Source organism: Engystomops pustulosus, chromosome 1, assembly GCF_040894005.1.
Source record: "Engystomops pustulosus chromosome 1, aEngPut4.maternal, whole genome shotgun sequence".
NCBI lineage: Eukaryota > Metazoa > Chordata > Amphibia > Anura > Leptodactylidae > Engystomops > Engystomops pustulosus.
In genome coordinates, this window is record NC_092411.1 from 133,623,294 (window position 1) to 133,649,463 (window position 26,170).

Here is a 26,170-nt window from a genome sequence, read left to right on the forward strand (position 1 = left end):
TGCTCAAAAGTTGCACACAACTATTCCTGCCACTTCACTATACTGGTATAAACATAGAACCACTGCTAGTGCAAACCCAGATTCATGACTTTTTTTGAAAGAAAAATCCCAGACACATATAGAGCAGAAGAACATTTGTTAAAGGGCCATCGTCACTTTGATAAATCTGATGAGCAACAGAGATCCAAAGACAGACGTATAACTGTCCCAAGTAACCTCTCTAACCATAAATCATATGATATTTTATCAAAAGGGAAATTTTACATGTGGACCCAGATCATATATCCTAAACATTAACCTTTGGCAAAACATAGATTAGCACAGAAAAGTGGTAGACCCCTCTTGTTGTAATTTAGGGTTGGTTCTTGTTTACCACAAACATACTCCATTCTTTTAAAGGCAATCCCCAGGGTAAGTACAGGATAGGTTCTTCAGGTTTGTTCTTAAATTGAATTTGTATGTTGGTCAGAACTGTATATCTTATAATTGTAGCTCCAGACAAATTTTTTTTAGTCCCAGTGACAATTGGATTTTCAATTTTTTTTGCTAAAATAGGATCAATAAAGCTTTATAACAGATACATTACAGCTGATCTGGGACTGTAGTAAAGCATTCAGAGAGCTTCACCAGATGTCACAGTGAATAGAGAGGTCCATCAGACAAGAGGGTGTCTGCATGTCGAGTGTCCTCAAGTCGGGGACCGTTTGTGTTTGGATATGCAACCTTATCATAATGCTTAGTATTACTGTCTGTTCACAAAGCACATGGCAAGACTATGATGTGCATTGTTAATATTTTTTTATGCAAGTCTTATTAGAATGCAGTGTATAATATGTTCAAGGTATACATCCTATAAAGAAAATCAGATGACTAGGTATTTTTATCCAGTGTTATGATCTATTCCATGGCAAATAAGGGTGAAAATGTGATGTGGGATCAGAGATACCAAATTTTAGGTAGTGTGGACTCCACTTTAACAGGGAGTCTTTACAAAGCTACAGGGAGATTTCTTAGTATTTCAAGTTCAATTTAACTCCTTGCCTCTGAACTAAGATTTTTAGAATCTGACATGTGTCTCTATAAGTGGTTATAACTTTGGAAAGCTGTAACATATCCCCAGTGATTTTGAGACTGTTTTCTTGTTTAGTGAAATATGAAAAATGTCTCCATCATAAAGTTTAAAATGATCTGTTTTCCAAGCATTTAGTAATGCATATCACCTAAATAATTTCATAATAAACTTTTCACAAATGCCTGCTTTATATGGCTTTTTTTTTTATCTAAGATGTTATGATGATTAGAACTTTCGGTGCAATTTTTCACATTTTCATAAAATTTTAAATTGTTACTTTTTGAGGGACTGTTCAGTTTGAAAGGGCCAAAACAATAGAAAAACCCATAAATCTAGACCCATCAATGTCTGTAAAACAACTTTTAGGAAGTTTGTTAAGCCTTTAATTGTTTCACAGTGATTAAACCAAAAAGCAGGTGCAATATAAAGATTGTAATTTTTTTGGAGAGTACATTTATTTTGGATTAAACAATGAAAACCACTGCAAAGTTTGATAACGAATTGCTCTAAAGAGTGCCAGTACCCCATGTGTGGTGGTAAACAGTTGTATGGGCACACAGTTCTTTTCGACATTCACCTTACCATAAAATATGATGTTATCTTCTGGGTCCCTACAATTACACAAATACTTCATGTATGTAGTTTTTTTGCAGAATAAAAACAACATTGGCCAAAATCTCAATTCTGTTATAATTGCCATTTTTTCAGTTGACAGAACTGATTGAGGACTTATTTTCAATAAGAGTTGATTTTTGGTGGTTTCATTTTGGGGTACGTAATGTTTTTGATCACTTTTTAGAACATTTTTTGTAACAGAAATTTTTTCAGGATTTTGTTTACAGCGTTCACCATGCAGGTCCAATAGTAATTCATATTAATTGTTCAGAATGTTATGAATGCTGTGATGCCAAACAGGGGTACTTTGGATGCATTTGGATGCAACTTAACTTCCATTCTTTATGATAGAACGCTCCTCTCTACATTTAGATTTAATAATAATCCCTTGACGTAGCAGTCCGATTGTACGCTAAGGCTCAACCTCTTTCTTTTGTAACTTTTGAACACTTTAACTTTGTAACTCAAAGTGATTTTGAAGTTATTTTTTTCACGACATGTTGTACTTCATGTCTGTGGAAAATTTTGGTTGATGTGCTTCGAATTTGTTTATTAAAAAAAATGGAAATTTGGAAAAAATTTAAAAAAAAATAAATTCTAAATTATCTCCTTTTAAAAAAGATTGTTTTGCCACCCAAATTAGTTACTAGCTAACATTACCCATATGTCTTCTTTATGTTTTCATAATTTTTTGAATATATTTATATTTTATCACGTCAGACCAATTGAACGTTGGTTTCCCATATTTTCAAGGAGAATTCAGAATTGACATTTTTGGGGATCATTTTTTTATTTTAAATGCACTTTGAAATATATAATATTAGAAACTCACTATACAGGCAGTTCCAATGACAATTGGAGTTTCAAAGTTTCTTGCTGTAATTGGACCAAGGATTATCAGTAAAGCTTCATTACAGACACTTTACAGCTGATCATTGCACCCTGGGACTATATTAAAGTATTCAGAGAGATTCACCAAGGTCACAGTGGGCAGAGGGATCCGTCTTTAACTGGGGGTCGTCTGTAAGTGCGGTGTTCTTAAGCAGGGGGCCTGTATATCTTTTCATTTTAAAATCTGCACCCCTCAAACTATTTATAACAGCTTTTACACAGCCTGTTAACCCTGTGGGAGCTTCATAACAACAGCAAATATAAAAGCAATAAGAGTAACTATAACAAAATGAAGGAGAAATTTAGAATGGTCTAATTGTGTCAGTAATACATTAATTTAGCCCTGAAATTTGTACATTCTAAAAAGATAGGAGGAGAAAGGAGAAAACCCATCTTAAAATTAGCAATTTTTCTCGAGTATGGAGACATGTGGATGTTACTTGTTGTATGGGTGCACAGTGGGATGCAGAAGGGAACCATTCAGTAATTACCTTTGCCCTTTAGGATATAACGGTTTAAACAAATAAAATATTTGTTTTTTCAGTAATGTGGCCCTTGTGAAGGCATTTTTTTGTGGGATGAGATGCATTTTTCAGTGATACTATTTTGTGGTGGCAATGTATGAATATTTATTAAATTTTTGTGGGGGACAGGAGGAGAAACATCAATTTGATTTTTGATTTTGCTTCTTTTTGGTGTTTGATTTGTTTCCTATGTTTTGCAAATTTTGCAGAATAAAATATAATGGTGCATATTTACTAAGGGCCATGCGCCAGTTTTCTGTCGGACTTTGCACGCTTTCTATTGGACTACTGCTTGCATAGGTATTTAAGAAGTGTCTGCATCACATTTGTATCGCATGCAACCGTTTTGTGGCGCGGCTGCACTAGTCTTGATGCAACACAAATTAGGAGGCGTTTGGGTGCTCAGATGGACCGTTCGCCAGATTTAACATGCAAAGTCCAACAGAATTGTATCGCACAGCCCATTTTTTGTGTACAAAAAATACAATAAAAAGTAAGCAAAAAAACCTCATCTTCTCTAGAATGATACTGGTGATAAAGTGTTATACCTCTTGGAAGACAGCAATGCAAAAAACAATAGATTTCTCCTAACATTGAGGCACATTTATTAACAACAGTGCAAACTGCACTAACTGCAGTCTACTTGTTTAGTGTGCAGGGTGCACCAGATTCAGGATTTCTGGCGCACGTTCTTCATGGCACTCCATTTGTTTAGTGCACCTTTAACATAATGGGGCACATTTACTTACCCGGTCCAGTCGCGATCCAGCGGCGGGTTATCCGACACTGATTCGGGTTCTGCCGGGATTCACTAAGGTCCGTGCACCGATATTCACCATGTTTTGCTGCTGCGCCGAGGTCCGCCGAAGTTCACCTGCTTTTTTCTGGTGTATGTGAGTGCTTGATCTTGCGACACAAATGGCTTTTTAAATTCCGCGGTTTTTCCGAATCCTTCGGGTTGTCCGGCGGCCACGCCCCCCGATTTCTGTCGCGCGAAAGTCGGCGCGATTGCGCCAAAAATCGATCGTGTGCGCCACAATCCCGTGAAATACAGCGCAAAGCGGAAATATTCGGGAAAAACCCGACGGATTCGCGGCTGCGGACCCTTAGTAAATGTGCCCCATTGTGTGTGACACATTTCTGTCAGACTTTGCATGAAAAATTTGATGCACGGTGCGACTGAGCACGGGACTGTCCATTTCAGTGCAGGAATTTATGTTGCATGAAGAATAATGCAGCCATGCCACAAATCAGTCGAGTGAGACACAAATGTGGCACAGGCACTTTTTCATTACCTGTGCATGCAGTTTGCACTGAAAATAACGTGCAAAGTCAGACAGAAATCTGGCACAATTGCTACCTTCTTGTTTAGGTAGTCATTTTTTCTTCTTACTATAGCTACCTATTATGGGTAAGTCAAGGTATACTGTGTTGCAGGAGTAAGAACAATGTATAGTGCAATATTGACAGGGAAAGAACTACTATAGAATGCAACATGTGCATAGTACCAGACTAGCTCTTTGACCACTGTTTTCTAATTCATGGTGATTAAAAATAATGGATGGACACCATGTAGACTTAGCAAACAAACTTTGGAATACGCATTGTGGAAATTACATCTGATTATGTTATTCTATTGTATGCTGTATATATATGGAAACCCCTTGCCACCAAAGCCACTTTTCACCTTACTGACACGGCCCATTTTTTCAAATCTGCCCTATAAGTGGTTCTGTCACTATAAGTGGTTCCAATTTCGGAACCCTTTAACATATCCAAATGATTTTGTTTTAAATCTTTTTTTATTGGTTTTTTAACTTGTGTACAGCGAATACAAAAATACATAAGACGTTGTTTTAAATCAACTCTATCCAAATGATTTTTAAATTGTTTTCTCGTGACACTTTGTACTTCATGTTAGTTGAAAAATTGTTGTGTTATGTTTTGAGTTTGTTTATGAAAATACAGATATTTGATGTAAATTTGGAAAAATTCCCAATTTTTAAAAATTCTAAATGTTTTTCAACTTTTTCAACACATAAACATACCAGCAAAAAAACATGATAATTAACATTTAATGATTGTCTGCTTTATGTTGATATTTTTTTTAAATTGATATATATGCAAGCAGGCATATTCCACACAGGGCGCGTCTTCCAATAAAATCCACTTTATTTGTAGAATAATAAACAATTATAAACGTGTTGTTTGTATAATTTATTATTCTACAAATAAAGTGGATTTTATTGGAAGAAACACCCTGTGTGAAAAATTCCTGCTTGCATATATCTCAATACCACGGACCTATAGGTGCGACCTTGGATGTCTACACCTCGGACATTTCTGTTCCACAGCTTGCTGCTCCTGCAATTCAACTATACACTTCATGTGCGTTATACCATAGAACTCAAGGTGAGTGCTACAGTGCCTACAAGTAGTATTCAACCCCCTGCAGATTTAGCAGGTTTGATAAGAAGCAAATAAGTTAGAGCCTTCAAACTTCAAACAAGAATAGGATTTATTAACAGATGCATAAATCTTACAAACCAAAAAGTTATTTTGCTCAGTTTAATTTTAATAAATTTTAAACATAAAAGTATGGGTCAATTATTATTCAACCCCTCAAACCACCAGCATTCTGTTTGGTTCCCCTAAAGCAGTGGTGGCGAACCTATGGCACGGGTGCCAGAGGTGGCACTCGGAGCTCTTTCTGTGGGCACCCAGGCCTTCACCCCAATTTAGAGTTTGCCAGATAGGACTCAAGACTTTCCCCTGTGATCCAATACAGCCCAGGACGTGCCATGCTCAGTGCTATTTTAAACCAACATCCTTGGCTGCCAGGACTACAGGGGGAGCAAGAAGGTGTGGATAGAGATGGATTATTGCTGGACCTCATGCTCTGGGTCCCCTGATCCTTCCTCTTCAGGGGACCCTGGCGGGAAGCTACAATCCAATTTTCTCCATCATCTTTCTATTGTATTGGTGAATTCAGGAGGCCAATACAATTAAAACCTGTAATACAGCAGGTTCCAATAAGTTATTGCTTAAATTGTCATGTTGGCACTTCGCAACATATAAGTGGGTTTTGGTTGTAACTTGGGCACTCTGTCTCCAAAAGGTTCGCCATCACTGCCCTAAAGTATTAAGAAGTAGTTCAGGCACAAAGAACAATGAGCTTCACATGTGTGGATTAATTATCTGGTTTTCCAGCCTTTTCTGACTATTTAAGACCCTCCACAAACTTGTGAACAGCACTCATACATGATCAACATGGGAAAGACAAAGGAGCATTCCAAGGCCATTAGAGACAAGATCGTGGAGGGTCACAAGGCTGGCAAGGGGTACAAAACCCTTTCCAAGGAGTTGGGCCTACCTGTCTCCACTGTTGGGAGAATCATCCGGAAGTGGAAGGCTTATGGAACTACTGTTAGCCTTCCACGGCCTGGATAGCCTTTGAAAGTTTCCTCCCGTGCCGAGGCCAGGGTTGTCCGAAGAGTCAAGGCTAACCCAAGGACAACAAGGAAGGAGCTCCGGGAAGATCTCATGGCAGTGGGGACATTGGTTTCAGTCAATACCATAAGTAACGTACTCCACAGCAATGGTCTCCGTTCCAGACAAGCATGTAAGGTACTTTTACTTTCAAAGCGTCATGTCAAGACTCGTTTACAGTTTGCTCATTATCACTTAGAGGACTCTGAGACAGACTGGTTCAAGGTTCTCTGGTCTGATGAGACCAAGATCGAGATCTTTGGTGCCAACCACACGTGACATTTGGAGACTGGATGGCACTGCATACAACCCCAAGAATACCATCCCTACAGTCAAGCATGGTGGTGGCAGCATCATGCTGTGGGGCTGATTCTCAGCCAAGGGGCCTGGCCATCTGGTCTGCATCCATGGGAAGATGGATAGCACGGCCTACTTGGAGATTTTGGGCAAGAACCTCCGCTCCTCCATCAAGGACCTTAAGATGCGTCGTCATTTCATCTTCCAACAAGACAACGACCCAAAGCACACAGCCAAGAAAACCAAGGCCTGGTTCAAGAGGGAAAAAATCAAGGTGTTGCAGTGGCCTAGTCAGTCTCCTGACCTTAACCCAATTGAAAACTCGTGGAAGGAGCTCAAGATTGAAGTCCACATGAGACACCCAAAGAACCTTGATAACTTGGAGAAGATCTGCATGGAGGAGTGGGCCAAGATAACTCCAGAGATCTGTGCCGGCCTGATCAGGTCTTATAAAAGACGATTATTAGCTGTAATTGAAAACAAGGGTTATTCCACAAAATATTAAACCTAGGGGTTGAATAATAATTGACCCACACTTTTATTTTTAAAATTTATTAAAATATAACTAAGCAACATAACTTTTTGGTTTGTAAGATTTATGCATCTGTTAATAAATCCTGCTCTTGTTTGAAGTTTGAAGGCTCTAACTTATTTGCTTCTTATCAAACCTGCTAAATCTGCAGGGGGTTGAATACTACTTGTAGGCACTGTATACTTTTCTTTTACATCAGTGGATAATAAGTACTGCACTTGAGTATCTCCTCCAGGTTCTTTTCCGCTTATGTCCCATGGTTTTTTATGCATCTTCTCATTTTTATAAGATTTTATGGGGCTTTGAACTTAAAGAGAAGCCATCAGGCAAATTAACCCCCGAAACTTAATATATTTTTATAAACTGCCATTAGAAAGCATTGTCCCTATAACTTCATTTTCCCTCTACATGGCTGTAAACTTAAGCAATCAGGTACTAAATCTGTATGCAACTGACCTGAGAGATGTCCAATGAATCATTATCATATTCAGCTGTCCAGCTTATTCATGAGTGGGAGGCACTGCCACACCCCCAGTGCTTGACTTACTGCTTGTATAATGATGTGAGGTATAATAGTGTAATGGCTCCTCCATTTGCTTCCTGGTTCTGGCGTTCACACCCCCTACATTCTGTGTGTGTCTATAAGATACTCCTATACACATGACCCGCAGCCTGTATAATGATGTGAGGTATAATGGTGTAATGTCTCCTCCATGTGCTTCCTGGTGCTGGCAGCCATGCCCCTCCAGCCTGTGTGTGTAAGATACTCCTATACACATGACTGACAGCCTATATAATGATGTGATACTCCTGGTGCTGCTCTGTGCTTCCTGGTGCTAGCGGCCATGCAGTTTGTGTGTGTATGAAATACTCCTATACACATGACTGACAGCCTGTATAATGATGTGAGGTATAGTGGTGTAATGTCTCCTCCATGTGCTTCCTGGTGTTGGCGGTCTCACTCCCTACAGCCTGTGTGTGTATAGGAGAGATACAACAGCTCCAGTCAGCCATGTTATAGCAGAACATGTCAGGTACATGTGTAGATTAAACACAGACATGAGCAGGGGAGGAGAGGGGAGGGGTAAGAGGGGTGACATCACTGTCTCTCTCCATGTGCACAGTCTCATTTACATTATAAAGAAAAGATGATTTTACAATGATTAATTTATGAATTGACTAGATAAAGGTTGGGATGGAATCCTTCTGCTGCTCCAACAGGTAGCGGTGACAGAATTAGTGACAGAGACCTGATGACAGGTGTCCTTTAAGGTGCAATTTTTCATTAAACGCAAAATCATGCTTTTGCCCTCAAAAGCATGATTTCAAGTTCAGATTTCAAGTTACTTTGAAAGGCCTGAATAATAGTAAAACCCCACAAATAACCCCATTATAGTATGTAAAACAACTCTTATGAAGTTTGTTAACCCTTATAAATATAGCACTTAAAGATTACGCAGCGCTGCACAACACATGTCAAATTGATCCCTGTCCCCATGTCGCTCACAATCTAAACAACCTAACAGTATGTTTTTTGGAGTGTGGGAGGAAACTAGAGGAAACCCACGCAAACACGGAGAGAACATACAAACTCTTTGCAGATGTTGACCTGGGAGGGATTCGAACCCAGGACCCCAGCGCTGCAAGGCAGAAGTGCTACCCACTCAGCCACTGTGCCGCCCACAACCCTTTGATTGTTTTACATGGGTTATAACAAAACCGTGTGCAATTTTGAAAATAAAGTATTTCTAAAAAAAATTTACACATTCTCAGTGCATAAAATACCAAAAAAGTTCTACAAAGTTTGATTCCCAATCTCTCACGAGTATAACAATCCCCCATATGTGGTGGTGACCTGCTGTACCGGCACACACAAGGGCATTGAAGGGAAAGTGCACCATTCAGAGCAGATTTGCATTGTCATTCTTTAATATATACAATCTTTTTTGAGGGGCAATTTGGACTTATAAGGGCTTATTTTCTGTGACATTAAATGCACTTTACAAATTCTTCATTTTAGTGGGTCTTTAGCTTATTGATAAGATTTTATTAGCTCTTGAATGTATGGAGGAAAAGAAAATTTAGTCAGTTTCCGTTCCCTTTTTTCTTACATTTTTTTTGGGGCCATACACCATATCATAAAATACTATATTATCTTTTTTACTATAGATCACTATGATTTCGTTGATACCTCATTTATATAGTTTTTTAATATATTTTTACCGATAAAAAACTAATATAGGGAAAATTCAATTTCCATCTTTTCGGAGACATAACTTTTACGTGTTGAGTTTACCTTTTCAGTGGTACCATTTTGGTACACATAACTATTTTTGATCACTTTTTGAAACATTCTTGTGAAGGGATTTTATGAAAAATGTGCATTTCTGGCAAGTTTTTCGAGTTTTGTTTTTGCGGCATTCACAGAGTGGGTCCAATAATTTTACCATCTTATTATAAAAATTGTTAGGGGCGCAGCGATACCAAATATGTGTGTGGTGGGGGCGGGTCATGATTTTGTGTTTTTTGTACTTTATTTAATGTGTATAGGGAATGTTGTTGTTTAATTAATTATTTTTTATTAAAAAGACTTTATTAAGTGTTTTAAACATTTTTATTTTTTATTTACAGGTTGGCTTGAACAAGTGATGCTCTGATCCTTTGTTAAAGCTCTTCTTCACCTAACATAGTGTAATACAGATGTCCTGCTTGAGTACTTGATTTTAATTTCCTCTTGACTCTATGCCATTCCCCATCCGCTTGACTTCTGAATACGACTTTCAACTACTATTATTATAAGTGCCGATTCATGGGAACAGTTCATAGTGCAGTAGATTGCACTGTCAGGTGTATTAAATTCTTGTGCACTTAAACTTTTTGTTGCTAATTGCACTGTGTATTTTAATCATAATAGACAAATCAAACTTGGATTTTTATATTTTCTTACTAACTGTTTCATGAAGTGTCCTCTTTATATTTATTGGTTGGTTTTAAAAAGTTAGCAAAGCTCAAAGTGGTATAACCGTAAATATAATATACAAGATGAGAATCTTACAAAAAATGATGGTTGCTGGTAAAGGCTCTTTTTATTAGTTCAATTACCCTAAAATTTCAGTCTTGCACACTAGTTGACTTCTATCAAAGAAACCTGACTACTTCTAAATAAGGTCACAAAAACGCAGTTGAATGGGTGCATTCAGGTGGAATCTAAAATCTCGCTTTAAATAAGACTGTAGCCAACTGATATGTAATAGGGCTTAAAATATGGAGCCACCGGCAATCTGACAACATAGAAACAGCATTTCATATCATTATTCACATATTCTGCATAGCTGGTATGCAAGGTTAAATTACTAATATTGAAGGAAATCCATTTGCCTCTATGACAGACAAGATAACAATATGTAGGAGAATGTGAAGAATTCAGCCAGTGTCACCCATACATAATCCTAGAAAACTGTTTAGTGTTCAGATATCCTTACAAAGTTCTTAAGAAAAATGTTCTGCATGTAGATTAATGTGGTTTTCATTTCCCTGATATCTTTTAGAAATAGCAATATAAAATGTATTGCATTATACTTGGACATTCTCCAGAATAATACCTCATCAGTTTATGGAGTGTTACTTCTGTGCATGTATGTCACTGGATTCTAGACTCCTTGGTTATGATACTTTCTTATTATCACAATGTCTTAAGACATTGTACAATATGGTAGCCAATGACATGTCAGTTCCTTGCAATCACGACTGGCAAGGAAAATCTTGTGCCTAGCTTTGACTCTCTTCCGATTCATTTTGCCTGGCTAAACTAGTATTATAATTATCAAGCAAAATGAAGGGTTGGAAATACCTGGGCAGGAAATATGCACTATTTTCTTATAACATGGACTATTAGCAAATTAGTTCTTCTGGACATGGCTGCATTCTAATTTTAATTTTTAAGCTGCAAATGCCACTTGCAAGAAATTAAATGGGCAAAACAACAGTTCATAGAGTGATCCTTGAGGAGCCCTGATTTAAAAAAGGCACCGTCTCTCACAGGAAGGTACCTGAGCATCATAGGTACTAGTCACTAGTTTCCTGCAAAGATGTCTGGATTCTGACCTTTGTGTCCCAGACCCAGGGACTATAGCTGCATGCCACTGACCTCCGCCTATGCTAACTTCGGCCTGTCTAGGACTATGGCTAGAATGTCCAACTAATACACTTGAGTTTTGATATGATCAGCTAGAGAGGGGAGGAGTTTCGGGTCATTTATACTGCTTTCTTATCCATACCATGATTTAGACTATGTTTAGCCAAAATGCGTCGATGTAGGGGTTGCATTTCTTATGCAATATGGAATTTTAATGTTATCATAAAAAGGACTTTTATTTTTATTATCCATTGAAGTGCTGGAATACATTTTCCTTTTGCTGTTGTGGCACCAGCTTTAGGGCAGAAACTCATGCACACTCCGGATGTGGAAGGGTTTGGTGAGATGAGTTTATGGATTTGCTGTTTATATCAGGATTTCTGGCGCACATTCTTCATGCCAGAGTTAAAAAAGTATAAAATATAACTTTTAATAAATATACATGTAAAAACCCATTGCATGGACAGTAAATCGAACCCCAGTTAAAATGGTAAGGCCATATAGTTTAACTACCAACACAGCACTTAAAGATACATTTGAGGCTCACCTATACTAGCATGAATAAACATACAAAACAGAAACACAGTGCAAGTGATAAACAGGATGGATTTTACCTGTCTTCTTAACGTAGGGGAACAGTAGGACTAGAATTTAGCCTAGCACACCGGGATGCTAGGCCATGAACTACGATGCCAGCACTGCACCTAGACATCCCTGTGGCTAATATTGACCTATCCTCCCAACAAGGACAGTCCCACAGAGTCTAGGAAACCCTTGCTTAATGCCCTGGAAGAAGCTGTTTTTGCGAAACCCAGGGTCGGGCTGACATGTGGCTGGCGTCCTGCTGGAGATTTTGATATACGCATTTTATCTTTTATGTATGATGAATTGGAATAAATTTTAATCTGTTTGAACGTACTACACCATTTGCCTGCATATTTCTTCTAGTTATATCACATAACAAAACACTTGAAGAAAATCAAAGAAACACGATGTTGCCGGTCTGAACGGTGGTATGGTTTTATTAGGAGGATCTGTGGATTTGTGCGGCTTATTGACACAGAACTTCATATAAAGAGGACCATTTTCAAAAGATTCATTGGGAGTTCCGGTCAGAGTAAAATATTATGTTTTCTCTGCATTATTAGACCTGCAAAATATTGATGTTATTCTGGCAGCCTAACTCTCCAGTTTTTACTGACTTTACAAATGTGTTTTTTCGTTCCAAAGTGATTGAAACCCTCCAGCTGCAGGTTGTCCAGCTGAAGGCCAAAGGAGTGACCGTATCAGCCATAGCAAGAGAAGTTGGTTGTAGTAGGAATTTGTTCATCAACATCCTTCACAGTTCCTACCCTGATCTATCCCTGTGTCCTTCACAGTTACTACTTGCTATCTGTTTTCCTGCTTTTTTCTATACTTGTTCTTCATATCCAGCAGGAACCTACATGTTTGCTAGTTTCACAAGATACAAAGACTAGTATACCTTTCTGCCTGGCTTTCCTACACTATATTTGCTTGGGTCATGTATTTGTTTTATATACTCAAGAGTTCACTACGTGGTCTTATTTTGATTGCTATTACAGTGAACTAAGGCTTTATTTGTGACTTTCCAGAGTAGTGTCGCAGTTGGCATTATAGTATATAACTATCTATTTTATCCAGTAGAGTCACCTTCTTGACTCCTATTTTAATTATATTTATTAAAAGTGATATTTTACTCAATATTTCAAGAGGTGTACCTAGGCCTTAAAAACAACTCAATACTATATCCTAACATGGTTGAAAAACCCCTTGACAATCTGCTACAGACAAAACATTTGTTTGGTAGCCACACATAGACACAAGTAGTAAAGTCATCATGTGACAGAAATCCAGTTTATGAATGAGCTGTTCATCTTTTGACACATGTATGTGGATATCTTGAGACCAGAGAAGAGGCGAGGATGAACACATCTGTAAGCAACATACGGCTGTATTCTTAAAGGGAACCTGTCAGGCACATCTTGCCTCCCACACCGAAGGTCCTACCTCATTCAATGTAGTGAGTTGCTTAAACCCCCCACTCTGCATTGTAATTCTGTAAATTGAGTCAGTTAGGTGCTCTTGAGCACCTTCCTCCTCTGTCATCTTTTAAAAACACCCGCAGCACAGAAAGGGGTATAAATGACATTTGAAGTGGGCATGTTTAAGAGAGGACAGAGTAGTAAGGGGGGTTGCATCCTGTCTCAAATCAGCTCAGGAACACCCAGTTGGATTACCATGCAGAGTGGGGGCGGTTCATTTTATAGTTCAGTGGTGCTACTGACTTATTTCAAAAACATCATGCACAGCAACTCACTACAGTAAATGAGGCCCTTCAGTTTGGGGGGAATAGATGTGCCCGACAGATTCCCTTTAAGCATTTGTATGGTATTGAATTGTTAGTTAAAGAGGTTGTTTATGATATATTGTTGATTAACTCAGTGTAGGTATTTAATATCTGATCATTAGGTGATGACATGAAGCCATGCACCAATAAGCTGTTGTCTGTAGTCAGCGTTACAAAACACAGTACAAGCAGATGTGGATCTCTTTTTACTTAAGACTTGGCTTCAAATGAGAGTTGTGATGGGCCTGAAATGATGAGTTGGGCTGGGCCTGAATTGCTGATCAGAATTGCTATCCTGGGCACGGGCCATCAGTAGACAGTGCCATTAGGTGACGGGGCTGTATTATTGCAGCTATGATGCAAGCAATGCCTCAAATGTATAACTACTGCACTGTATGATAATATTACAATCTGTGTCTATCATTTAAAGGATCAATATGTATCTCACCTTATTTTCTGGATGATATTTTCCATATTTCAAACCCAAATCACAAATAGTTTGCAAACTACTATGCCTATAACAGGATGGTAACAAGTAAAGAATATTATAAATTTAGTAACTAGATTCCCCACCTCTTGGAATAGTTAATAATCCACAAGTGACTCTTTCACAGAGAGCTCACTCCCACAAACATCTGCTCCACACACTCATATAGTTTCCTCCCATCTTAGTGTAATCTCTTTCATTTTCCTATAGTTGCTTTAGATGATATCCTGATGTTTTTCATCTTATAAGAAAATATTATACAAAAAGCTATACAATTCAATGTATGGCACTTGTAATGGAAACTGTGTTTCTTAATTAGAGATTTCTTAAGGGGATGTATCCTGAGTGACCTTCAATTCTTAAAGATGTAACATGTCATTATATCTTTAATAGCCATTTTCCTTCCAGGATGTTTCCTCCACTGCAATGAATGTAAACATTAGATATTGCTTCCTAACTATGAGATAGCGTTTCCAAATGTACTTAATGAAAGCATAGCAAAAGTAATATAATATTGTAGTAGCAGACAATATTGATCAAGATGGAAGGACCCTGGATTGAAGGAGACTGGGGACAAGTCTGCATATATTCTTATGTACACTATCTTGTACCCCATCATTTTCTGTGTGAAGTTGTGATGAGAAGCGTAAACACTTGTAAATGCCACATGGATAACACCTGGGCAAAACTTGGGCTAAAAAGGTTAAGTGATCATATTTTATATCCTGGAAAAACTTGGAGTCTAAGATATGCAATGTCCCTCCAAATATTTCAATAGCTTCTGACAGCATTTGGTACTTTGGAACGGCAAAAAACAGCATAATAAATCGAGTTCAGATGGATGTTGTGCCGTTTAATATAGATTTTGGAACAGCAAAAGCAGCATAAGAGATCCTCAGGTCAGATGGATGCTCTGCAGTATGATATAGATTTTGTGTTAGGGACTTTGTGAACTAACTGATGTTTGTGGAACGTATGGAATGTAAACTTGATCTGCACATGCAGGAAACATGCTCAAGCTGTTATTCCTCACACATATATGTCTATAACAAATGAGGATTCCCTTTTAAATAATATTCATTTCTCCATCCGTAACACTACATCCAAAAGCGTATATGAATAAATTACGGTATACTTAAGAAAACATCAATAAAAAAAGAAGGGCTGTAACTAGAAAATAACCAATCCTGACCAATATTGCCAATAGGGTGACAATACATCTCCAATTGTATGGCCATAAATCTATGGCTTCCCTATGAAATCCCTAGAAGATCAAACAACAAATGGACTCAGGAGTAAAATGACACTACGTACATGTGAAGCTACCAATAAACCTCCCATAAGTAGTAGGAACAAAGCAGATTATTATAATTATAGATTTTTAATTTATAAATTTATATCCATGTCATTTTTTGGTTATAAGCCTTCATCTAGTCATAGGAGTGGTTCTACAGTAGTTTACAGTCCTCCATTTATGGCTGTGTATACTGGCAATTACTGACAGTACTGCCCCTGAGGACTCGATGACTCATTTCTCAATATAGATGGAGCAGAGATATAAATGAGAAGCTATACTGAAACATTTCCTACAATATATTGAGCTAAGAGACTCAGGATATGTACACTTTTGGTGCCAGAAACAATACTGCATCAGCCAGCCACTGTGATAAACTCGGCACAGTTTAAGTCAGTTTCAGACTGTCCAGTCTATCTTTATAAAACCTATTTGTTGCTTCAGTTTAACAGCACAAAATATACCAAACTTGTGACACTTTTTTGGAGGATAGTGCCCAATCCCTTGGCAAAGGGCAAAATTTGCAGCCACTCTACTATACAATACAGATACCCAGTTAAAATAACTGTAAGCTCCAATTTTTTAACAACTGGCATATCCAACCATCCCCTGTCCCAGCGCTGTATCAGGCGCTGGGACTGGGGACGAGTGGGCATGCCAGATGGCCAGAAGTTATAGGGCCGAAGTGCCGTGCCCCTGTAAACAAAAAGAGGCACAGCTCTGACGAATGGTGGCATGGGAGATTGTGTGCGCTGAAGAAGGTAAGTATAGTTTTTTTTTTTTTAACAGCCCTTCCCGACCCACCTCCAGAGTTTTTAAAAAGTCGGACATCCCCTTTAAGTAGTTCCAGGACAGAGCATGTTTTAATTTGTGACTAGTGATAAGCAGACCTGTTCAAGTGAGGGTTGGGCTTGGTCGGCCAAACCCAAACGTGAAAGTTCTGTTTGGGTTTGTGTAATGAACAGGAATGTTCACCCTAACCAGTGTTACCTCACCAGTGTTACCTCACCAGTGTTACCCTTTAAATGCCACATGGACATTTTCCAGAGGATCGTCATACCCCATGACGACATCAGGGAGTGATGATTCTAGATGATCCTAAATAATCATGGCTGTTACCAGTAGGAGGGGGATCGAGAGCCTTCTGTTTGGGGTCCAGGTTGCCATTCATGTCCGCTGTGGTGACTATTTTTAATTTTAAGGGAAATACCTTTTGTATGTTTTTCTCATGTTAGAAAACTTTTAAAAGATTTGAAGATTTAAGCCCTCCCCCATTGCCCTGGTTTGTTTTCTTTTTCTGTTGTTGCTTTTATGGAACTGTTACAATACGTAAAGATTTGCAATATAAGGCATTAATTAAAAACATTTTTTTTGTTACTCAGACATGTAGTATTAAATAAGTCTTTGGATGTCTCAATCTTCATTATAAAGTTTTGATATTCAGTCCAGTACCAGTGTGATGTGTGCAGACAGGAAGGAAGGTTCTCTCTATGACTCATAAGACAATGTGAGCCCTGATGGAAAGGGTCCTACTCCCACTTGTCCCAGATCTCTGTAGTTCTTGTATTTACATTTGTTCTTGTATTTATATAATGAATGTGAATCCCTTATTGATTGTACGGCACCATGGATTTAATGGTTCTCTATAAATGAAAAATAGTAATAATGTGACATAGAAGAGAGCAGATAATTAACACACTGGGGGAATTTTACAATGTGTCTCAGGTTCCGTCAGTCTCTACCCAGAAAACAATAGTCTATTGCTATGCCAGATTTATCACTGTGATGATAAATTCTGGTGTAGTATAAGACTGTCGGTTCCTACTTTAGACCTACTATATATATACTCGAGTATAAGCCAACCCAAGCCTAGGCCCCTAATTTTTCCACCAAAAACTGGGAGTATAAGCCGGGAATGGGAAATGCATTGGTCACAGCCTCCCAGTATATAGCCAGCAAGTCCCCTGTAGTATATAGCCTGCCAGCCCCTGTAGTATATAGCCAGACAGCCCCCTGTGGTATATAATCAGTCCCCTGTGGTATATAGATAGACAGCCCCCTTATTGCCCAGCACATAAAAAAATAAATGTACTAACCTTGCACGACGGTCTGGTCCGTGCGGCTCCTCTTCTCTCTGCTGTAACAGCCGTCAGAGCCGTGGCCATGCCGGCTGTTACAGCAGAGAGAAGAGGAGCAACGGGCACTAGATCATCTGCGAGCCGCGAGGAGCCATGCAGACCAGAGCATCGGTGAGCCGCACCAAACATTGGGGGCCCAAGAGGGAAGTATGTACGTTTATTTTTTTATAGATTAGTGTATAAGCCAATTTGTGTGCCAAAAAGCTAACCCTGCAACTGAAATAATTAATGACCCCCATAGTATGAATCCGGCTGTATTCATAGGCACAGTGCTAACTCCATCTCTATCACACCCTGGAGCCCAGACCGCTAGGTATAATGCATAGAATGCAGCCAATAATCATCTCCCAGGGGGTAGGAGAGGTGGGTCTAACTTATAGAACTGTGTATTCTTTTATCACTGCCAGTAACAAAACATACACAATATTCTTTGTGGTATTTTGTCTGCTGGCAATACTGTCTGTATGCAGCCCTTTTACAGGGTAGTATACTGTACTAAGCTTACAAATCATCTGGGAAGATATTAAATAAATGGTAAATATTACACTGTTATAAGGTAGGTAAAGTTTAAGGAAATCTACCATCAAAATCCATCATGATAAACCAGGCACATTTACTCATAGATTCAGGAACTAATATTCTTATATTTGTTTTGCATGGCCTCCATTCCTCTAAAATCAACTTTTATAATTATGTTAATAATTTGGAAGGTCTCTGAGGGGCATTACCAGAGCCCCTCCTGTGCTGCAGCTTCACATGCTGTTTCACTGTCTCCACCACCCCTTCTCTCTGACTGCTGTAATGGGAACAGATAAAGTTTCAGTACATGGTGGGCGGGGGTAAATGCTCCTTGCACAGTGTAAGCTGCAGCACAGGGGGGCTCTGCTAACACCTTCAAAGCACATTAGCATTATTTTAAAGTGGATTTTAGAAGGAAGGAGGGCATGAATAGCAAATATTAGAAGATTATCACAGTCACAGTGTGTAGATCTATAAGTAAATGTCCCTGGTTTATCGTGATAGATTTTGATGGTAGATTTCCTTAAAAAAGGCTAATAGATTATGATAAATCATAATTCATTAATGTCACTAAAACACCACATTTTGGTTGTCTTTGGCAGATATTTTGTCGATCACTGGGAACCCCTGGAGTTCTGAACATGTATCCATAATTCACATTCATTAAGGAAGAACAAACTACAGGTGATAGGGGTGCACAGAATAATAAAGTGTCAAATATCTGACAGAGACAAGTCGGCAAGGCTCAGCATGTGTAATTTCTATGGCGCATAACTTACACAAATAAAACTTGCTGGCTGTTTTTAGTTTTCTTTTTCTGCACTGGAACAAATCCAAATGCATTAAATTGGATAGTTGGGATATATGTGTCCCTTCTGTCTATGTAGAAGAATGTTAGCCATATGATTATTCAGTGTCAAAAGACTGGAATGCAGTGTAAGTGTCCCTCATCTCTCCAGGAGGAAAGTGCAGTCAGTGTGAAGGATACCTATTCAAGCAGGTGACATGTGCTATTTACTGATGTAGTTGGGAGATAAGTTGAAATACTAGTGGGACTGGTGGCTGTTTGTGTATATATGGTCACAATCCTATGGGAAGCCAGTTAGGGTCAGCTGCAGTCATTTCTACTATGAGATTCCATGCTATGTCTAGCTCTGACATCCCGGGGCTCATGTGTCAATAATGCTGTGTGCATGACATGCTCCTTTTTATTATGTAGCATAGCACTTGGTAAAGGGGAAGCCCTGTAAATCACTTTAAGACAATACATCATACTTGAACCATTTTTTATATGACATTTAAATACACAAATGCTGGACATCATAACACAACTAAACATATATACTGTACATTGCACTATGGAATTAGAAGCCTTCATGACATGATAAGAAAGAGTGTGTGAAACGTTTATTGCCTGGAGAGGAATGAATTTGCTTTTGAAACAATTTAAATGCTTTAGGTTAGATGACATTATGGCATTTGCCCTTTATATATAACTGGAAGGGAATGAGCAGTAGAGTCTATTACGTATGTGTATCCCTGAATCTTCATCTCTAAGATATATGCATGTCATGTAGCTGACGTCTTGATGAATGTTACTGACATTTACAATGCCTAGCAGGGATGACAATATATATATATATATATATATATATATATATATATATATATATATATATATATATATATATATATGCATGTTAAATATGATGTAGCAAAAAGTAATTGACAGGAGATACATTTTTTTTAGCAAAAATAGGAGTGAGTTTATTAAAATGAATTCATTTCACATACTGGTGTAGCTTTACTTTGTAGTGCACTATAATAACTAAAAAATTTGATGTTTACTTGCAGTCCCATAGACAAGCACAACATAAAACCTATATTTCTTCAAATTTGTTTCATAAGCAGATCTTTCATGTATGACAGGATACTGTGGCAATGTTGAATTTGTCATTTACCTCTAAAGTATAACCTCAAGTCCAATGTACAATACCCAAATGACATATTAAGATGCTTCAATGAACTGTACAAAGTGATAAACTCTGCTTTAGTATGTATGCCAGCATAGAATGTGTATACAATTAAAACATTTGGCAAAACTGTAAAATTTTTGGTAAAGGACCATATGCACATTTTGATGGGTACCACTACCAACCAAAAATGAGCATAACACAAACCAGTAATATACATGATAAATGAGGAAAGCAGAAATCTCATCATACTCCTTACCTGATTTGGAGCAAACAGAAATGAAAAGGCAATGAGGAAGATAACTGGGGTCATCTTGGTCCTGGCATGTGGTCCACCTGGTGATGCCATGCTGACCTATATTGCATCTTGTTCCAGAAGCCCTCATGTACTTGCACAAGTCCTGTAGCTGAAAAGGGCTGTAACACAGCAGTCAAGTAAACATGACAAGTTGTGCCTGTACTTGTAGCTGAGAACAGGTAGACAGCACTAGAGTACACAGCCACACATTATTCCCTACAAGCTGCTTCTCTCTTCCCGGCTGCTGACAGACTGTTCATTCCTTGCAAAGGGAATGAGGGAGGAGCATTCATGACAACACACATCCAGTATACTCTCACTTACACACACTTACACAAGCCACAGAACTACATAGCATTCTACTATGACTTCATGATACTAAAAGTAAATATGGGAAGTATGGCAACAATGTATGTACACTCTGTCTTGTATGCTGAGAGGTACTTCACCCTTTACCACTTTATAATCCTTTTTATTAAAAAGAAAATGATCTTTCATCAGATCCTATAGATCTAACTGGTATGTTAAAAGATCACAGGAGCAAAACAATAAAAATGACAGTTCTGGCAAAATGATGGACCCCTGTACAGGACATGCAGGACTTTTTAATTTATGATTTTAATGGAATCTGTGAAGGGGCCACTGGTGTACAAGTGCTTCTCAATAAATTAGAATATCAGCAAAAAAAGTTACTTTTCTTTCAGTAATTCACTGCAAAAAATTAAACTTGTATATTATATGGAGTCGTTACAAATGGAGTTTTTTCAAGTGTTTATTTATGGTTATGTTGAAGGAAAATCCAAAAGTCAAGTTATTTCTGTGACCATTGTGGGTTTTCTTTCATTAAACAAGGGGTACTAACAATTTTGTCCCTATGTGTAGATAGATAGATAAATCCAAAAAATAGGCAGCACTCCAAGATGTGATCAAAAAACGAGGGTGAAGTTTTTATTCAATTGTGACGCTTCAGTGTTGGCACCCACCTTTTTTCAAGGGTGCCACCACCAAAAAGTTGCAATTGAATAAAAACTTCACCCTCGTTTTTTGATCACATCTTTGGACTGCTGCCTATTTTTTGTATTTGTGTATTGGGATCTGCTGCCACTGATCTTACGGCTTTGCACCACCATTTTGATTAGGTTGTGCTGCTCTGGACTTTCCTATATATTAGATAGATGGATTGATAAATAGATAGATTGATATAGGTAGATAAATAAAGGGCTTGAAAAAGGCTCTCTTGAGCCGAAACGTCGCTATTGTTATATGTGATGGAATAAAAGGACCACATTTATATTTTTTCACCACAAACGGAGTGCTGGACGTTTTCTTCATATTTCTATTTGGAGGACTTAAGGCCCAGTTCTGTGTTGCCTGCACCCACCTGATCAAGACGTCTTGTGTGCTGCTTGTATTTTCCTATTGGATTGATAAATAGATAGATTGATATGGGTAGATAAATAGAATTTTTATGTTAACCCATTCTATTTTGTTATACCTAAGAGCAGTTATTTACTATCGAGGCAATGCGGTGATCCATAGCTAATAAATAATGAGGTTTAAAAAGGACATAGGTTGATCAGGTCCAATCTTTAACCCCTTTGCCCACCAGGATTTATAGTACATCCTGGTGCTGCTGTGTGTGCATGGAGAGACCTCACGGGCTGAGCTCTCTCCATACACAGTTACACCAGTTAAAAGCGGGTGTCAGCTGTGTTGTACAGTTGACACCTGCTTGTAACTGGTGCAGTCAGTGCTGGCATCGTTTTCAGCAGTTAACCTGTTAATTGCTGTGGTCAAACCCGATCACAGCACCTTACAGAGCTGCCGGTGGGCACGACATCTTGGATGGTCGATTGCCACCCCCATGACGTCATCTGAGGGTGACAATCGGTTGCTATGTTAGGCTACAGTCTTATAGAGACTCGTAGGCCTGCCATAGAAAGTGATCGGCAGTAAAGGGTTAATTCTACAATGTTGATCCAAAGGAAGGCAAAAAACCCAATGGGATGGAAACCAGTTATCTGGTGCTGTTTTAGAGAAATTAGATCATTTTTGATACTACAGTCACATCCAAGGCTGCAGTCGTATCGTTGCTTAGTCAATGTTGTTGTATAGGCATAAAATCATCTGTGAAACTCCAGTGACATCCAGAGCTGCAGTGTCATCTTTGCAATTAGATCATTTCTGATACTCCAGTCACATTCACAGCTGCATTCTTATCCTTGCCAACATATCTTCTCTGATACTCCATTCATATCCAGAGACCCTAGGTCAGTGATGGCAAACCTTTTAGCACCTGAGTGCCCCCCCAAAAAAACTAAACCCCCTTATTTATCGCGAGGTGCCAACCATAAATTAAAGCAGTAACTTATTGCTCCCTGTTCTTCAACAACTTTCAATCATATTGGCCTCCTGAGGACACCAACACAGAAGAAAGATGGAAAATGTTAGCTTCTTTCTGAAAGCTGCATGTCTTAAGTTGCTTGGAACTGCAGAAAGATTCTTTGAGTCCTGTCTGGTGTGCTGGGGCGATGGCGCAAGTGCCCACAGAAAAGGCTCTAAGTGCCGCCTCTGGCACCAGTGCCATAGGTTCGCCACCACTGCCCTAGGTGGTCTGAGCACTTATACCATATACTGATATACTATAGTATTGGAGTATATTGTAAAATTGCTCTATCTGTAAAGGAGACTGCTGATAATAGGTTTCTTTACAGATCCTGCTATGACAGGTACGGAACCGTTCCCAAGGTTCCCCACTGTCATAGCAACTAGCAAGCTAGATCCAAGAAGGTAAGCCCACATCATACATCCTTAACAACATGGGACGTACAGATATATCACATCTTATTAAGGTGTTAATAATGTGGTTGTGGACCTTACCCAGTGACAAACCTCATACTACTATAACTTTCGTAACTTTTAACTATGATGGCTGTCATGTCACAGTGATTTATTACATAAATAATTTATAAATATACTTTGATAACTGTGAATATTTTTTTTTACTTTTTTGGCAAGAAAATGATATAGTTGCTACATGGTACATATATTTTCTTAAAACATCTTGAATAAAAATACTTTCACATACATGCCCAAAGTTTCCCAACTCGTAGTTATATGTTAGATTTTGTCACAAATTTATAAAATGAATAAACATCACACCCACTCATGTCAATCTATCCAAGTTCATCCACTGTATCACATTAAATAACACTGTAGAGACAAAAAACAGAACATATAAACAAGAAAAGAATAAAATGTCACAATTTAAAAAAACAAAGAAGTTCTTCATCCAGATGATTATATGATCTATTGCAGTATTCAAAACTAATTTAGATAATAGCCAGGAGTGGGATCTGGCTGGCTTGCCCAGCTCGGGCAATCAGGTTGTTAAAATCATGACTCGTTCGATGAACCGGGATGAAGCTGGGCAGAGAGCCAGCTCCTACCTTTTAATGGAGCTTTTAGAGACAGTGTTGTGGCCCATGTGATGCAAGGTGTAGTGCAAGAATTGTGTGACGATGCTTCTGCCTGCACCGGTTGAAAAGTGATTAGGCCTTTGGCCCGAGATGACCCGGCGCAGGAATTATGTGTGATGTGACCACGTGTCACATGCTCCACAGCTCCTGCACCAATGAAAGCACCAAGAGAAGAGAGAAGGTGCAAAGAGGAACAAGGTAAGTATGTTTTTTTTATAGCACTGACTACAGTGAGACATCACTGTGACTATTCACCTATGCTTGCTATAAGTCTTATTTGGAGCTTTTGGCTTCTATATTTTGATTTCCTTGACCCTTTGCCTGTTACTGACCATCTATTTTGCCTAGAGATTCTGTAGTACATTTTATTCTTGGTTATGATCCATCTGTTGACTACTCTTCTATATTTGTATTGTCCAATCTCTGTGTTTGCACTGTGGTGCATGAAGGGAACGTAGACCAGTTGTCACCTACCAGCTGAGCAATTAGGTAGGGAATGCTGGGCAGAGGATTCAAACTTAGGGCTGTCCTTGCAGTCCATTCTCCCTGTTTATTCACTGAATTACAACCACACATGGGGATCTAACGATTGTAGGAAGGTTAAAACTCAATGTAGTCAGTGTTCCCCTCCATCTCTAATGTTCTTTTGACTGTTTCTATGGGTTATGGTTGCTATGTAATGCATTTCCCTTTAATGTGAATTTGTATGCTGCCGTATGTACTGTATATTATTTTGGTGAAAAATGTATTCTGCAGGAAAGGCAGAATTAGACTGAAATCTGGTTAGAATAAACAAAGCATTGGAGAAACGTGAGTGTGATACATGATAAAATATAACTTTTAATCTAAAATTTAAAAATTCAAGGTATATTACAATTATGACAGTGTGTCACAAGAATACCTGCTTGCAGAAATGCTACACATAAAGTTTCAACAGGTAAAGTATTATGCACTAGATACTCTTACCGTGGTTTAGACATAAGCCCTACCCAAGGGTGGAAGGTCAGGGGTACCAGGGGGAATAGCTTGTCTGACCCTAGACATCCCCTTTAAGACTCCCGCCCTTACAAGGGCAGTCCACAGCTGTCCCTGTTAGACTTCAGCATGCCCCCCTATCAAACGCCATTATCCCTGACGCGTTTCGTGGATACTCTTCAGAGGGAATATAAATGCATTAGATGCTTCTGTCCACCGTAGTCCTAGCAGACCAAGCACACAGCGGCATGCACAAAAAATAATGGGATTGCTGTTAGCAAGTAGACCCACAAAAAAAGAAGAAAAGGCTGCAAGTCTCCGATCCTGGTGGTGGATCAGGAGACCGTCGTGTTGCAGGCTGGCTCTGTGATCGCCAAATCTGAAATCTGGTTAGAAACGTATGTTTATGACCTGTTAGTGACCAGCCGGCCTTATGCCTTGAGATGCAACAAAGAGTTCAAACATGTAATGAAAATGGTTTGTGATGAGAGAGAGAGAACCATAGGTTCCTAGTTATGGGTATAGGTCTGTGACCACTTTTGTGATTTCACCTGACAAACCAGATAACAGAGGGAAGAATACATTATATAAGACTACCACCAAAAAGCTGGGCTAGAGATCAGTTATCCATCTCATTATGTAGCAGCATTGTTAGCAAGATTGAAATAATATGTCATACATAAACATAGACCAACTTGACACAATTTGCATGTGAGGGCTCGTGAGGGCTCACAATATAGATGGCAATAAATTGTAATAATGAAATCAGAATAAATATACATTCAACCTCCATCAACCTTTATGGCCATTTTCATACTTCCCAACTTTTGGGAAGAGGGAAAAAAAAGTCCCTCCCTATTTTCCTAAACCACAGTATAAAATTGGGTGGGGTGGAAGTGCCTCTACCGAGAAAGAAGCCACGGCATCAGTCTTAATTTTACACATGATAAAGGGGACTACACCACGAAATATGTTGTGTCCTTAAAGGGAACCTACCACCACAAATCTACCTATAAAGGTAGATTGGATGGTAGGTGGATCCATGGGACGTGAGGAGAGCCCTTTTAAGGGCTAATCCTCACGT

At 38.7% G+C, this 26,170-nt stretch overlaps 1 protein-coding gene across 2 annotated transcripts in view; it reads right to left on the bottom strand.

Annotated features, from left to right (window-relative positions):
* The window catches only part of ADAMTSL1 (ADAMTS like 1), a 542,967-nt gene extending 522,099 nt beyond the window's left edge, over nucleotides 1–20,868 (bottom strand). For both annotated transcript variants that reach the window (XM_072154046.1, XM_072154056.1), the window contains exon 1: nucleotides 20,594–20,868. In XM_072154046.1, coding sequence (XP_072010147.1) covers nucleotides 20,594–20,683 — 90 coding nt within the window. In that variant the 5' untranslated portion in view covers nucleotides 20,684–20,868. The remainder of the gene's footprint in view (nucleotides 1–20,593) is intronic.
* Between the last annotated feature and the right edge of the window lie 5,302 nt (nucleotides 20,869–26,170).